This window comes from Erigeron canadensis, chromosome 8 (genome assembly GCF_010389155.1).
Source record: "Erigeron canadensis isolate Cc75 chromosome 8, C_canadensis_v1, whole genome shotgun sequence".
In the NCBI taxonomy this organism is placed as follows: domain Eukaryota; kingdom Viridiplantae; phylum Streptophyta; class Magnoliopsida; order Asterales; family Asteraceae; genus Erigeron; species Erigeron canadensis.
Window position 1 is genome coordinate 7737832 of NC_057768.1, and position 16196 is coordinate 7754027.

Genomic DNA, 16196 nt, shown 5'->3' on the forward strand with positions numbered 1-16196 from the left:
AGGAAAGCCTTCATTCCTTTTATTCGATTTCTGTCCATCATATTTAGAAGGGCTTTGAAAAATGAGTACTCTGTAAATACAACTCATTTTTCTTTATGTGAATATCTGAGGGACCTCAACCAGTTGACCTCATCTCCTACTGAGGTCGACATTCCATCGGTGATGTTATATCAATTCAAAAATCAAGAAGAGGCAAATGCATCATCACCAGATGAGGAGGTGGTTGGTGAGCCTCATAACAATGAGGAAATTTCTGAAGTTGTTACTGCTGCAAGGGTGCAACCTATTTCCCAGATAGCCCCTAATCTTCAGCAGCATGCTGAGAATATTGTTGAAATTTCACCTAATCCCACCATGCCAAGGAACAGAACTCGTCGTCTTAGGAGAGACGGAGTTCTAGTATCATCTCTTCCAGAATCCTCTCATCTGGATTCTGGAGATTTAGTTCAGGAGATTGCCCCAACAACCACTTCCTTAGTACCAGTAGAAGGATGTGGTGAAGAAGAAAGAGTGTCTGGCTCACCTCTTGTCATACCAATATCTACTGCTAAAAGTGGGGACATCATGGCTGCTGATGGGTCCTTAATAGTTGAAGAGGTTTCATGTGTGAAAATCTAGTTAAATTAAAATCCTTATAAATACTCTGAATCGAATACCACACAAAATCGGGCAGTGGACCCGTTCGTATGCAATATAGATTAAAGTAAGTAAAGGTTCGTTCCACGGAGACTACAAAGAGCTAGCGAGTTTTAAGTAGTTAAGAAAGAGTTTGGTTTTTAAAGACACCATTTCATCTTGATTTTAAATTGAAAGTTAGTTGATTGAAAGAGTTAGAAATTCCGTAGAATTTGTCAAAAAGAAAATTGTTTTAAATCAAATAGGATGAGAAGATCATCCACTTCGACTCCATGATACACATTATTTAGGTTTCATATAATTTAAGAACCAATTCAAATATGTTGATTTATAACCGAGAACTAAACAAAGACTCACCCCGTACCCGTCAAGTTAGTTACTTTATTCAATGCCCTTAATTAACTAGTTTCATTACTAAGACCGGTACCCCAAGACGCCTTTCATAACTTTCCTAGCCAACTAGTTGTTTTGGTTAATTAGATAACAATTGTGTCTATTGATTGTACCCAACCATTAACCCGTTAACCCTTATTAACTACTAATTACTTTCTACCGTACCCGTCATAGAAACAATTGCTTCTAACCAAGAAATCAAAATAACTTCTACACAACCTAGTTACCACTGAGATCATGCAAAAACTATCCACAATTAAGAGTTAAATAACAAACAATTAATAAGCTAAGATTACGACACAACGTTAAATCAAATCAACTTGAATTCAAAAGATTTATGCAACCATTATTCAATGTATCACTTCATCTCAGTGGATGACGAATTCTTTAGCTACTCATAATCAAAAACAAAGCACAAAGAGTAAAAATATAGAAGAACATATTGTACCAATGTGTAGAAAACAAGTAAACGCTAAGAAAATCGACAACCGAATGCCTTGAAGCTCACGAACAACCCTTAGACCTTGATGGACGAAAAAGCTGCTGAGAAAAGCCCCAAAGAACCCTAAAATCGACTAGAAGTGATTGTGTATCGAATGGGAGGGTTATGGTCCTGTATTTATAGAGTTTGTAAAAAGTCTTCACAAACTGACCTACAGGTGCGACGCACCAAGCTTCAGGTGCGGCGCACCTGGCCTTGTTTCCAAAAATAATCCTGCCCGATATGCGATGCACCACAGGGTTGGTGCGTCGCACCTCCCTGCTTTTCAACAACTTCCAAGTTTCTGATGAGAAAATGCTCCGCACCACTATACCAGGTGCGACGCACCTGCTTTGTTTTCAGCCAAAACTTGTAGTTTTCATTCCGTCTTCACTCGTATGCGTCCACGAATCATCCTAGTGCATCTTCTAGTCCTCTGAAAGCTGTTTCTAACCATTTTACCTGTTCTAAGCCTGAAATCACTAACAATACCATCAAAGCATTGAATATACATATAATTTGCACATAATTAAGCTTAAAACGACTTAGAAACGATATGGGAATATGCATATAAATGGACATATCAAGGTTGAGGGGGAACAAGTTCGGCAGATTGAAGGAGACAATCTGGAGCAAGGGGCTCAGATTTATCTGAATGTAGGAGTGGAAAGTGTTCAAGTACAGGACCATGCAGGTGGAACCGGCCCAGATTGGGATATGGTTGATTCTCCACTGTCTGAAGACAATGATTTTGATGTCAATATGAGTTTTCTGGGAGAAGAAGAAATTGATCGCACCATCCACTCTGTCTCCCAGTCAATTCTATCTGATATGCCTCCTCCACCCCCAGAAAATACACCAACACCTCTTCTAGAACAAACAACAACAACTTTTGAATCACCAACTGCACCAAAAATTCAACATTTTGAACCACTGGCAGTCACCCAACCAACTGAAAATATCACAAGGGTGTTGCCAGTATCATCAATCACCAGAATCACCAATCCTTCCAGTGGTCTCTCCTCTTCTTCTTCAACCGAGGTCCAAGGCCTTTTTGATAAGGTGGCGGACCTGGAGAGATCACTTCAGGCTTCTTCTCAGGTTATTTCTGACTTCAAAACTCTAAGTTCCAATAATCTTAAGTCAGAAATGAACATATTTGCTGAGAATGAGATGATAGTCTTTGAGAAGCTGGATGAACTTGTCGTGGCAACAAATAGAAATTCTGAATCAATACAAATTGCAGTCCAGGGAATCAAGGGGGATATGGTGAGAACTGTTCAGACTGCCATTAAAGCTGAAGTTGCTCAACCTCTGGCAAGTCTGACTGGTGAAGTTCAGAATTTGACCACCAGAATAAGCTCTCTGAAGAGCAGGCCAACCCTTGAGAAAAACTCAGTTGTCAGCACCCTCAGTGATGAAGTTGTTCTAAAGTTCAGGGGAGATATGTTGAAAGAAATCACTGAGGAGGTGTCTGAAACTCTCCTTAGAAATCTTCGTGATGGATTGTTGCCTGAAGTAATGAAGATGATTGACACCCAGTTGCCTCGACACTTCCCTCAGGATCTTGAAATCATTAAAAAGGAAGTGATGCAATTGAGGAAAACTGTGAACAACATTGCTCTAGTGTCTGGTCGAACCTTTGATTCTGCTGACAGACATAAGCTGGACTAGGTGTGGTATCATCTTCAATCTGGAGATGCTTCCAAGGGGGAAGGTTCTGGTTCTAGTACAGAGAAAGTTGGTGATCTTCAAAAGAAGATCGAAGTCTGGAAGAAGGTAATTGGACAGGATGTCACTGGTACTGAAGCCAGTGGACAAGTTGAAGAAGAGGTTGCTAGTACTGATGCCAGTGAGCCAGTCTTTGAAGAGTTCCCAGACATTCCAACCACAATGAAAAGTATCAAGAGAAAGAAAGTGGTGTCTGGGGAACCAACAGATGAAGCAGAAGAGGAATATGTGTCTGCTGATGAGGTCAAGGCAAAGAGACTGGAGCAAGAGTGCATCTTAATTGAAATTTTCAAGAAAAATCTAAAAGATGACTTGATTGCCTACCAGTTAGATATGGCCAGGCATGGGACTCTGGATTCTTACAACGCTGGCAGGTTGGGCGTACAAACTGAAGTATACAAAAAGATGAAGGATGATCCCAGGCTGAAGAAATGTCTGGATGCCTTGGATGATGTCTATATTCGATCCATGTATGCTCAGGATGAACAAGTATATGATTCTGAAATCTATGGTGTGAGCATACTAGATCTTATTGCCCAGAGAAGAGAAGAATTGAAAAATCTCCAGCAACAAGTAAGGAGTAATGCAACTGCTCTGGAGCATGAATGTAGGAAGAAGGTTAAGGGTTTGCCCAAGGCATCAGCTAGAAAAACCAAAGCTGCCAGAGATGCAGATCTTAGCACCTTCATTCCCATGAACACTACTGAAAGGATTGATAAAGAAAAATTTCAACAAGTTGCTGAATAGAGAAAGGTGTCCAGGGAAGTGAATGAAATGGTTAAAAGGGCTCAGGCAAAAGAAAAGTATGAACATTTGTCACAATTTAGAGCTGATGTCCGATCAATACTGGGTGCTGAGATCCATCTGGCAGAAAATCATGACAACTTCTCAAAGTTCCATGTCAAACTCTTCAGAGAAGGGAACTTTACTGATGAAAGAAAAGACACGTCAATCAGGGCTTTCGGATGGTCAGGACTAAGAGAGATTGGCCTTTCATTCAGGGGTAAAGATGTCTCCCAGCATGTTAAGTACTTTATGAAGAGGATTGGCTAGGAATGGATGAGGAAGGAATTGATGGAGATGGAGCTGGGCTTAAGGACTTCTCTTACTACTTCATCATCTCCAGGTGTAAAGAGGAAGGCCACTGAAGAGCCATCTGGGCACGCTGTAAAGAAAAAGGCCTGACTCTGATATTGTACTTGTATTTGTTTTATGTTGATAAAATTGTAACTTTCCTCCAATTGATGTCTGTAAATATAAGTTGCAATTCCTATTTTTCACAAGTACTTATCCAGATTAAGTCTAGAAATTAAAATGTACAAACTAGGAACACTAATGATCTATAAAGTGGCTCTCCAGAAATTCAAATTAGACTTAGTCAAATTTTTCAAGGATTTTTCAAGCACAAACTTGTATAGATAAAAGCTTGAAAATCCTTGCATAATTTCTAAACAAATAGGGGGAATTTGTTAGGTCCAGATTTACTGGATTCGCTCCAGACGTAACTACTGGAGCCCTCTGAAGATTTTTTCAGAAATTATGTGAAGACCAGTGAAGAACTTACTTGTACAGGAATCTGGATTCCACCAAATTCGTTCACTGAACTTCACTCCAGTCAAGATCTTTCCACTGAAGAACATTCTCACTGAAGTCTGAAGAAAGAAGTCTGACAAATAGCGGAGCTCACTGGAAGACTTACCAGATCTCCTGACTGGAGTCCTTGTCAGTGTTCTAGACCTTACAAGTCTGAACACTGATTACGAGGAATTGACTTTATGCCTTTACATGCCTTTACCGGGACAATCCAATTGTCCTTTGTTAAAAGCCTTACACGCATGTAAAGGTGGTTGGTTAATTAGAAGACAAGTCACTATCATGTGACTTTATTCTTGTACTTTAATCAATGCATTTAAGGAAATTTAAGGAATTAAAGTAATTTCCTTAAATGCATGTAACCATATTTGTACGGCAAAAAGAATATTATATTTATTCTTTTTACCTATAAATACCAAGTCACTTCCTCGTCCAAATTACATACTTTTGCAATTTGGTACCTTTGCTCAAATACTCTCGATCTAAACAGTTATACTTCACAACTTTAAGTATTTCGATCAAAGAGTTTATTTAGCAAAGTTAGATCACTTGTAATTCATAGATTGTTTAGATACTTACTTTGTAATATCTTGTTCCGCACCAACCTTGTATTTTATTTAACATCAATAAATAAAATACACTTAAAAATTACATTGTGTCTCACCATTTATTTACTTGCTTATCTTTATCTTGCTTAAGTACGTATTACGTTTTATATATTCTTGCATTTATATTTATCGTAATACTAGTCCAATCTAGTGCTTACTTGACGTTTCATACTAGTCCTATCTAGTGATTACTTGACTTGTTATTCTACACTTGTGGGTTAAACCATCGAGTGAGGGACTTCACACCAACCTAATCCACACATGATCTGGGCAACCCGAATGATCGAGCCCGCTCATTAAACCTCACAAGTGGGTCTAGACTTCATTGATAACGAGTACCTTAAAAGAATTTTTTTTTTTGCCAAGCGAAGATTGAACCTGAGACGTTAAGATCACTAAGTGTTTTTTTTACTGTTTTTCTTACCATTAGGTTAACTCTTTGGATGTATGAGTATGTATGTACTGACATCGTTGTAAGAAGTACAAATCAAATCTGATTGTTTCTTTGTATTGTTGTATTCATAGCCACTTAGCAATTAGCATGCTTGGATGAGTAACCTTAACAATTAATCTAAGATTAGGTCCTCATAGTATATGACTTTTTGTCTGTTCATCATAATACTAAATTTAAAGTTTTAAAAGTTTTTTTACTTTCGTTTGATCATTAACATTACTGGATTGAGTTAAGTTGTATTGTCTTACAACGCCAATTTTAATTTATTTTACATGACAATTATTCTCTTCCTTCTCATGATACAATTAATCATGACTCATGAGGATTTTTTAAATGATACATGTGCCATTGAATTTATTATTCATTTAGTACACATTTTCTTTTACTGAAAATTTAACAAATAAAATCTTTATTAAATGTGTCCTTGTAATTAAGAAGGCTACAAACGTACTTTGGTTAGTTGAAAATATTAGGGGGAGGGAGCCGAAGGCGAGTTGGCCGGCGAGATGGAGCGAGCTGCAGGGAGATCGGCGAGCTTCGACCGCCATGGAAGGGAGATGGCAGCGAGAAGGGGGGAGCGAGTTCAGAACTCGCGGAAGGTTGAAGGGGAAAGGGACCGGAAGTGTCAACCCATCAAACTTGGGGTATGACCGTTGGAGGACCAGAAAGGGGAAGGAAGAAAGAGCAGGGACCAAATTGCAATTATGCTGAAAGTTTTTTTTTTTAAGCTGTTGTTTACAATTTTTTTTTTTCCCTAAGCTTTTTACTTTCTTAATTTCTTTAACAAAATGAAATTTTAACATAATTTTTTTTTTTAACATTTTTTTTGGGCATAATACAAACTTTTTTATAATTATGTCATGTTTTACTTTTAATATATAATGTGTTTTAAGTATTATGTAATATGTTTTGTTATTAATAAAACATATAAATTAAAAAAGGGTTAGTTATGTAAAGTTTATAAATATTAAAGATGAATTATTAAAATGTGAAGAAAAGTTGGGAGTTTCGGTTGCCACTAAAAAAATGTTGAAAACAGGTTGAAGAGTTGACATGAGGTGGAGTAATTTGATTAGGTATTTGAAAGGAGATGGGAGGGTTGAACCTTTGAGCTCCCTCCCCTTACGCGTCCTATATGCGTCCTATATGAAACAATGTAGTAAATACATAATTGTTGAGTTAATGACGTGGAGGGAATGAACTACCGAGTAAATGGTAATATTGAACAACTAATGGAAACAGGATGAAGGTTATATACGGTCTCAAGTATCTACTTATGATGAATTTGAATGATATCAATTTGAACCTTCACTTACAAAAGAGGCCAAACTATAATTGTGTATTTAATAGTGTAAATGTTGGATATTTTAGTGTAATTAGATTAACTTGTTAGATCAATAACGTCATAATAATACATCATATAGGATTGGCTGGGGTTTGAGCTTGGGGGACCAAAGGTGGCAATTCGAAATACCTAGTAAATAACTGTCGTTTTGGCAGTTTCATGTTTATATACATCCCGTAATCAATATCTGATCATTCTTCTTTTCTCTTTTTCTGGTTCTTCTCTCAAATATCAATACACAGAAAATTCTTAATTCTCTTAATTGTATCCGATTGAATAGTTTGGGTGAACCACCAAATTGATTCAATCTGAAAGTGATTACACGCCTTTCAGAGTTTGATTAATTATATCCGGTTATCTGTTCGTTATTCACAAATTTCCCCAACAGTAAATTATGGAAACAACATATGTACAAAATACTGAAGCAAAAAACATTAGAATATAACAAATTAAGATCTTAAAACATCAAAATTTCAATCCATTGACAATAGAAGATAAAAAAAAAATTTAACTTTCAAAAATGTGAAATAAAAGAGTTATCAAAAAACATCAAAAGATAATGAATTAATCTTCATCTATTAACAAACCTATTAGTGCTCTTGAGTTTCATTTGATTCATTTCCTTACTCTCGAACAGTGGGATGCCATCATCAACTTTCCTATAAAACAAATACATAATTAGTATACATTTAAGAAGAATGAGGTTAAAGAGCAAATGAATATAGACATTTTACATGAAATGAAATAATATGAATATGATTTGAGAATATGAATGTAAAACACATCATTTTTTTCATCTTGCCGTATTCAAATTGTGATGTATATTGAAATCAATGAAATGGAACCTTTTGTGGTATTTATAATAGTGTAATTCGATCTTCTTAATATTTATAAGGATTTGTTATTAGGGAAAGGCTAAATACAGCCTTTAAGGCTGTATTTAACATGCATAAAAAAACTTGTATCTTCCATATTAAAAGTCCGCTCTCTGATTTTCATGGTAAATGTACAAACAATTTATGCACCTTAAACACAGTCCTAAGGGTTGTATTTAGCAAACCCCTTGTTGACTATCTATTTTTTGTATGTGGTGTCATATGTTTATATGTGTTATTTAGCTACTACCTATGTTTATAAATATGGTAAAATTGCACCGTTAAGAATTAGCTGTCAAAATATATATGCTTATACCACCCTTGTAATATTTTTACTTAACACAAAAATATTTTTACTTATACCACCCCTTAACATTAATGATTATGTTATATTATCAATCAATTATCCTTTAAAATATCTCCATTAATAATCTACATCAATCTACTCGTATTAATGTAAGTATCAATTGAGTCGCGTATAATACAACTGTATCCATGTTATTAATGGGTTGGAAGCTTACATGCCATTTGAAGCTCTTTATCAAGTTTAATACTCATATTTACAAAAATATACATTAAATCAAATAGAAAATAGAAAATTTACCCAATTTACCATATATATAATAGTCAAAGTTTGACTTCTCAATTTAAATGGTTGAGATTTCTTTATGGATTTCAATGGCCCATATCGGATGCTAAACTTATTTTTTCTGTGGATATATATATATATATAGGGTAAAGTTATTTTGAGAACCTTTTTTTTGCGAGAACTTTTAAAATCAAGCTCAATCGATCATTGTTCTTTACATGAAAATTGTTTTTTGACTGGTTTCTGAATAACTTATGTGTAATTTTGAAGTTTATAATTGTGTGGAGGCATGAATTATCATCCGTTATATAACTATATGGAGATTTGAATTATTGATCACATGTGCACGAATATTGCTATGATCACATGTAATCTCAACCATTTAAATTACACATAAGTTATTCAGAAATTGAGATACGTTGGCTGGAAATAACAAGATGAGTAATGCTACCAAATATTTAAAGCCTCTTGTCGTGCACGAAATTTTTGGACATGAAGTCCATACATATGAATGTGTAACATACTTTATATAAATCGGTCTTTGTGCTAAAGCGAAATGAGAAATTGATATATTGACGCAAATGGGATGTTGATATATTGACGTATAAGGCACAATTGATGTTACAATAAATTTTTGCAAAGACCTAGATATATTCGTGATATACAAATAATTATTTGTATCGATCTCCTTGCTATCATTAGAGCCCACATGGCTTAAAATTTCACATGGATATAAAAAAGGCTTGGAGCATGTATCATATTATTAATGATCAACATATATATGAATGGTTCTTATGAACAACATTGGTGTTGAGATTATTATATGTTATTAAATGACCAAACAAGATATGTATATGGCACAATTGCCCGCATGCAATATCATCAATTACATATTGACATCATTATGTTTTATCGAGGCATAATTTTGCAATTTGGACATCCAAGGGGGAGATTTATAAATAATTAATGAGTGGATGTCCAAATTCATATAATTGGATCTCATGATGAGATGGATATACTACAACTTAGTGTTGTATTATCTCGAAAGATCAAGCATAAATTGAATGAGACTTTTGACTGTTTATGAAAGTATATTGACGAAAGGTCAAAGAGCTTCAATAATGTCAAGGCTTACTCATTAAGCTATTATTGGTTTTCAAACCGCAAATGGGATGTTGATGTCTTCTTTCAATACTAATGATAGTACTACATATCCCCGATATTGCATTTTTTTTATAAATGTGTTAGCAATACATGGCTACGAATCAACAAGCTATCGTTGGATGAAACTGAAGACATACTTTGATACCTGAGATATGAGATTATTTGATCAAAGTTCACTTGCAAAGATGATTGGATATGTTAATTCTAGACATTTGTATCATCCGCCTAAAGCACTGTCACAAAGAATTTGGTTTTTCACAAATGTTGACGCTACAAATTTTATGGAGGTTTAGCAATCAACTACTACATCATAAAGCTATAAAGATATCATGGTCAAAAATCAATGATAAAAATGCCCAAGAAGAATGTGTTTGACGATATTGGTAAGAAATATTCAATAGTATTATTTGAAGATAATGTGGTGTATATAGATCAAGCTCAAACGACTTTAGAGTCAATCTCAACATATGATCAACAAGACGATGACACAATCAATCTTCATCAAACCTGATCGAGCAATAATTTGGCAAATTATTGAGTCATTTATATACAGGATTGACATTCGATATTTCAAAGATGGATATTCATATGAGGGGGAGTATTATACGCGCTGCACTTTTTTTTCCTTCACCGAGTTTTTATCCACTGGGTTTTTCTTGGTAAGGTTTTTAATAAGGTAGCAAACACCATATTTGCGTATAATAAAGCATGAATATCCGAGGGGGAGTATCATGATTTTATATTATGGTGGATATTCACCTTCCATATTATAGCTCTTATAAATCTCTAGAATGTTCTATATGTTGCCTATAAATATAAGGCATATTGTAATCCCTGAATAATAAGATTAACTTCTCTTTTCTCTCACAATTCTTCTTTTCTTCTATCTCTATATTATAACAATGAGGTTAAAAGGTGTAAATTATTGATGAAAAAACAAAAAACAATGTAAATTAGTGAGAAATTTCTATAAAAATATATATAATAATTTTTTCATGAACCATAGCTTTTATTTTGTAATTATGAATTATGACATCAGCAAGTTTTAATTTGGTAAAATCGAGTCTTATGATTGGTTTATAAGCTATTAGCCTATGGAGCCGGTTGTCTTGAAATATATATATATATATATAAACATACCATAATTATGTAAATTACTACTACAAGACACAAGGATACCGACTGATTTTTTTGACAAGAAACATCTGTTGGAATTTTCTGACAGATTACCGACGTTCCGACGGATTATCATTTAATTTACTTACCGGGAATTTCATAACAGAATTCCTATGAAAATAAAATCCAGATGAAAACTACCATTGGTATACCAAATCTCCATGCATAGTTGCACACAAGAGGCTTGAATACCCTCAGTGTAAAAATCAACAACAAAAACACTACCTACAACTTAATAAGGTTTTTGAAACAGTAAGTGCCCAAAAGATACCATCCAACAAGAAGAAAAGCAAAGAACACCAAAAAGGCAAGAAAATTAACTCCTCCAAAAGTAATTCCAACGATAAATATGATCACAAATGGGGCATAGGCTCGAACCATAGACATCTTATCTACCCATTGTCCTTTCAACAAAAGCAACACCGCCACATTAACCACATTCCACCCGCCACCCTGCAACTCCAACCTGTTGAGATTATTGGCCACAAAAGAGTGACAATTGCAAGTTAAGATGTTATATTCCCGATGTTGGTATTCTTGTGTGCTCTTTTTTAAGGCAGTGTCCCATGTGTATTGATATTCACCTTCTTCATTCATGTAAATTGAATACTGTAGCAAAGGAAAGACGAGTGTAAGACATAATATCGACTTGACATATAGTTTAAGTACCTTTTATAACTATAATATCGTCATTGCACCTAAACAAAATGACAGAACAATCAAATACCTTGTCTTTGTTAATTTGGATGTATCGGGCCACGGCCCCAAATGTGAAGTTATCTACACATACAAAGTTAGGTCCTGCAAAGTCTAAGATAACTCCATCCTCTCTGGCGATACCCATATGACCAACAAAAGGAAGGAGCCACGAAATTACAGGGAGAGGTGTCCATACTATGCAGCATGGAAAACGAGCTCTTGTTGGATCAATCTGCATGTTAAATGGAACAGTGTGCTCCATCATCATGGTGTGGTTATGTTCTGTTTCTGATTCCATTGCAAGATCTGCTCAAACTAAATCGTTTTAGTATTTGTGTTCTATCAATATTAGAATCAGGCTAACCAAGTAACATGTCTCCATTCCAGAATTCACCAAAAACAAAATAACTTGTAAGATTTACTAACGCAGTTATCTCTTTCAGGGCTGACTGTGCATTCCACAAATAATTAGGAGCTTCAGTAAGGTTTGGCTACACTCTTTAGTTCAATACTTTAGATTTGAAAGAGCATATTACATCCAAGTAAATTCTATCACTACAAATTTATTAAGAAAACATGTAAATCTTCTCTTATGAGGTGAATGCGCCTCCAGGTAACTGTTTGCAAATAGTGGGGTTTGAGCCTTTGCTTCATAGCTTGTTCATAGCTGTTCTTACCAATTTTTTTGAGTAATTACTATATAGTTGAAATAGTTATTTTTTTTTTATCTTGGGTTCTGTTAGGTATTCAATAAGAGTTATCTGGATAAAGTGTACATCTAAATATTTATTATCTATATAAACTAACCAGTATTGTTCTTTGTTTTACGAGCATGGTACCCGCGCATTACGGCGAATACCATTGACATGTCGTCTAGATCGAGGGGTGATGTGGGTCTCATGGAGACGTTTCACGGCGGTGGTGGTGTTGAACGAAGGTGGAGGTGATGGACGTTGGAGGTGATGGTTAGGTTTTGAGGACAGCAGTGGAGGTGTGTGTAATTTTGTGGCAAAAAGGAAGCAATAGGGAGAATAAATGTAGGGAATAAGGGAAAGAATAAGAAGGGTAAAAGGGTAAAATCCCATGTCCCAAATCTTGTAAACTTTCAACATGGGTTGATAATTTTTAATAAGGAGTATAGATATAGATATAGATTTGCTGAATGAATAGTATATGTAAGCAAAATCAACTGATCAATCAGTATATATGTGACTTTTTCGGTTAATAAGACATTCTATACAGAGTAAACAAAGACATTCTAATGACTTACTGTACTAAGACATCATCTCATTAAGTCAATTAAGTTTCAAAGAAAGACCACCTTAGGAACGCTATAACAAAGCACACGAATGAAACAAATAAGAAATTTAGACAGAATAATTTATGCAGAAAATATTGCAGGAAAAAATCAAGGGGGGTCACTATCAAAACCTATGAGTGTGTTTGGTTACAAAGTTTTTAGTTATAAATGGAGCAAGGGGTCAAGTGTTTTACGGAGATAAGGTAGCTGATGCTTTTGTTGCTCACTACAAAGTATTCTTGGGTTTAAATCGAATATGGGATATTAAGGTTATAAATTACATTCCTCAAGAAAAAAATCACTTATATGATTAGAGAGATAAGTAATGAGGAAATCAAGAAGGCTATACAAATGAAAATTTTTATAAATGGTCTGCACGGAATATTGTTGTTTAGCGTGGTTACGGATTACAGCCACATTGTGTGTTGCAATGTTCTATATAAATGTGTAATAAAATTAATCACGGGTCGAATTCAAAATAGGCCTTAAGGATATAATAGGAATGAATCTATCAGCCTTTTGTCCCCAATCATAAATAATATAAATGGCTCAAGAATAAACCGGATATTTGGGAGGAAAGAAAAAAGAAAAAACCGGAAACTATCGTTCCTACGAGGTGTTTATGACACAGTTAACTGGAGAATTGTTTGTAAGGTATCATATTATATATATGGGCAACAATAATGTAACATATAATCATCATCCAAAATCCAGAAAAGAATAAAAAAAAAGAAAAAGTTATTAACATAATTAAACTTCTACTGAGAAGATGTATATGATTTATTCAATTTAAATTAAACAAAATCTAAAACATATAAGCATATATAATTGAAATTGAATCATATATGAATACAAGGACGAGGATTTACCTGTGTTATCATCAACAACTCAAATCTGAAATGACGCCCCAATCTGATCTGAAATATCCCAGCGTTTTTTATTATTTTAAGTCAAATGAAAAGAAAAGTCAAACTTATGTGTTGACCAGAATTTATCAACGCATGGAATAGAAAAAGCATAACATTTAAAAAAAACGAGCATGATACCGGTACAATAGGATTTTTCATATCACGATTATGTTGTTTTTGACTCTTGTTTGTTGGTCAGTTTGTTTATTACTTTCTTAATTGTTTGTCAAAAAAAGATGAGAGTGTTTACCAAAAAAAGAGCTATAGAATATAGAAGAGCAAAGATATAAAATAATGGATGTGTAGGAGCAAATTAGTAAAATAAGTAAATTCACATGTCCTGAAGATTCTAAACTTTCAACACCACCTAATAATTTTTATAAAGGAATATAGATTAACCTAATGGAGTAATAACATTTTATAAAATCAAAAATTAAAAGAATTAATAAATATATATCATATTCATCATCCAAAGTTATTATAAAAATTATTAGAATAATTTTATAAACCCTACAATATTTTTCTTTCAAGATCAATTTTAAACTTCACGAATTTTATTAGTCCTGTCCTCATATTTTTAAATGATTGAGTCTCGTCAACAATTAAATACATACATAAATATTTACGGTCAATAGTAAATAAAGAGATTTTAAAAGTCAAATTAAGACATTTAAAATGAAATGGAGGGAGTAATCGTTTTTTCTTTTCTTTGAATGACAAAATTCTATTAAGACAAAACTAGCAAGTCAAAAGTTAAACTTGCTCATAATTTTTTCAATTTAAATGGTTATCACATGAACAGTTTTCTCGAAAGAGTATATATATATGGGAAAAGTGAGTATGAAGCTGTTATGCATCCAACTTGGGTGAAAAACCTCTCACATACTTGGGCCCCCATGTTTTTTACCTTTCAAAAAAAAGGTATGTGAGGGGTTTTTCACCTAACTTTGGTGTCTAACAGCCTTATATTCCCTTGTCCATTTCATAGAATGAGGAATTTTTTTTTTGAAACAGTCGTTTTTCAAAGGTGTTTTGTCAAACAAATTTTCGGAAAAAAAATTATACAACCGGGTAAACCGGTAATGCAATTACCGGGTTCGAATATTTGGCTCGAAACCGGTATTTGAATTACCAGTTTTAGGAAAAGTACATTTGAAACCGGTAATTCAAATACCAGTTTCAGACATTGCACAACTTTTGCAATCGAACAGTGGGCATGCAGGAGACTTGACACTTGACGTGACTATACACTGCGAAGCCGGTTTTTCAAATACCGGTTTTGCATGTGAAGACAAAACTGCTACCATGCAATTATGAAACAATATACTCAGGTAGTATTATATATACAGATACATGTTTCACATAACAAATCACGCAAAACATATATTTTCATAAGCAAAACAGCAAATATCCCACTCATTTATCATCAACAAAAGCAGTATTTTCATAATCAAAAATGGCATTCGTTAATGTTAGATGTGTTCCTAGAATCCCAGAGTTGTTGTGGTTACAAGCTTCAGATGATCATCGCTCATACAACATCTCCCATGACCGTGATGTGACAGTGCCACGTTGTAGAAAAGGTGATGGAGGGCTATCTAGAGTAATGCAGGTTGGTGTGCCCGGCAAAGTTGTTGACCATATCAGGAATGCTGGGATTTTCCAGCTCTTCAAGGCGTGTATTTGCCAACTTGATCATTCTTTGATCAACGCGTTGGTGGAGAGATGGCATCCGGAAACCAACACGTTTCACCTTCCTATCGGCGAAGCGATTGTCACCTTGCAGGATGTGCAGATGATATGGGGTTTACCAATACAGGGATTAATGGTGACTGGTGAGTGGGTTTCAGAAACCCGAAATGTAGATTATTGGAATAATTTGTGTCTGGAGTATTTGGTTTTTTTCCCTACAGATGAACATGATCATGACAACTTGAGCAACGGTTGGATAAAATTTCACTCGTTGGCTGCGCACAGTAGTTTTGTCGGGTTCGACGAGGAAGATGAGCAGGGTGTCTATTCATGGCTAGAAGGATTATTCTAGCTAGGATTGGTGCGGAGCTTTTTCTTTATCCTAACACCTATGATGTTAGTTTGAACTTGTTGAGGAACCTGGGAGACCTGAGCAAAGAAGGTCGAAGGAGTTGGGGTTCAACAACTCTTTGTTGTTTGTATAGAAACCTGTCTAAGGGGACTTGGCCTGATAGAAAGGGCATTGACGGGCCTTTGTTGTTGCCGCAGTAT

General features: G+C 34.8%; 2 protein-coding genes across 2 annotated transcripts; one reads left to right on the top strand and one right to left on the bottom strand.

Moving 5' to 3' along the window:
* Positions 1 to 11159: 11159 nt before the first annotated feature.
* LOC122579178 (protein RTE1-HOMOLOG-like) lies at positions 11160 to 14008 on the bottom strand. Its single transcript, XM_043751290.1, has 3 exons — positions 13914 to 14008; positions 11773 to 12050; positions 11160 to 11654 (listed from the first exon to the last, which is right to left on the bottom strand). The coding sequence occupies exons 2-3, from the start codon at positions 12040 to 12042 to the stop codon at positions 11271 to 11273; spliced, it is 654 nt and encodes a 217-aa protein (XP_043607225.1). The 5' UTR covers positions 12043 to 12050; positions 13914 to 14008; the 3' UTR covers positions 11160 to 11270.
* Positions 14009 to 15408: 1400 nt separating this feature from the next.
* On the top strand, positions 15409 to 15996 carry LOC122610199 (serine/threonine-protein phosphatase 7 long form homolog). The gene has a single exon (XM_043783191.1). The coding sequence runs from the start codon at positions 15409 to 15411 to the stop codon at positions 15994 to 15996; it is 588 nt and encodes a 195-aa protein (XP_043639126.1).
* The last annotated feature ends 200 nt before the right edge of the window (positions 15997 to 16196 follow it).

Bases quoted from the DNA above. Each gene is read 5' to 3' on its own strand.
- LOC122610199 (XM_043783191.1), top strand. From the start codon at position 15,409: ATGGCATTCGTTAATGTTAGATGTGTTCCTAGAATCCCAGAGTTGTTG.
- LOC122579178 (XM_043751290.1), bottom strand. From the start codon at position 12,042: ATGGAATCAGAAACAGAACATAACCACACCATGATGATGGAGCACACT. The intron at 11,655-11,772 runs GTATTTGATTGT...CCTTTGCTACAG, and splicing joins TCCAAATTAACAAAGACAAG to TATTCAATTTACATGAATGA.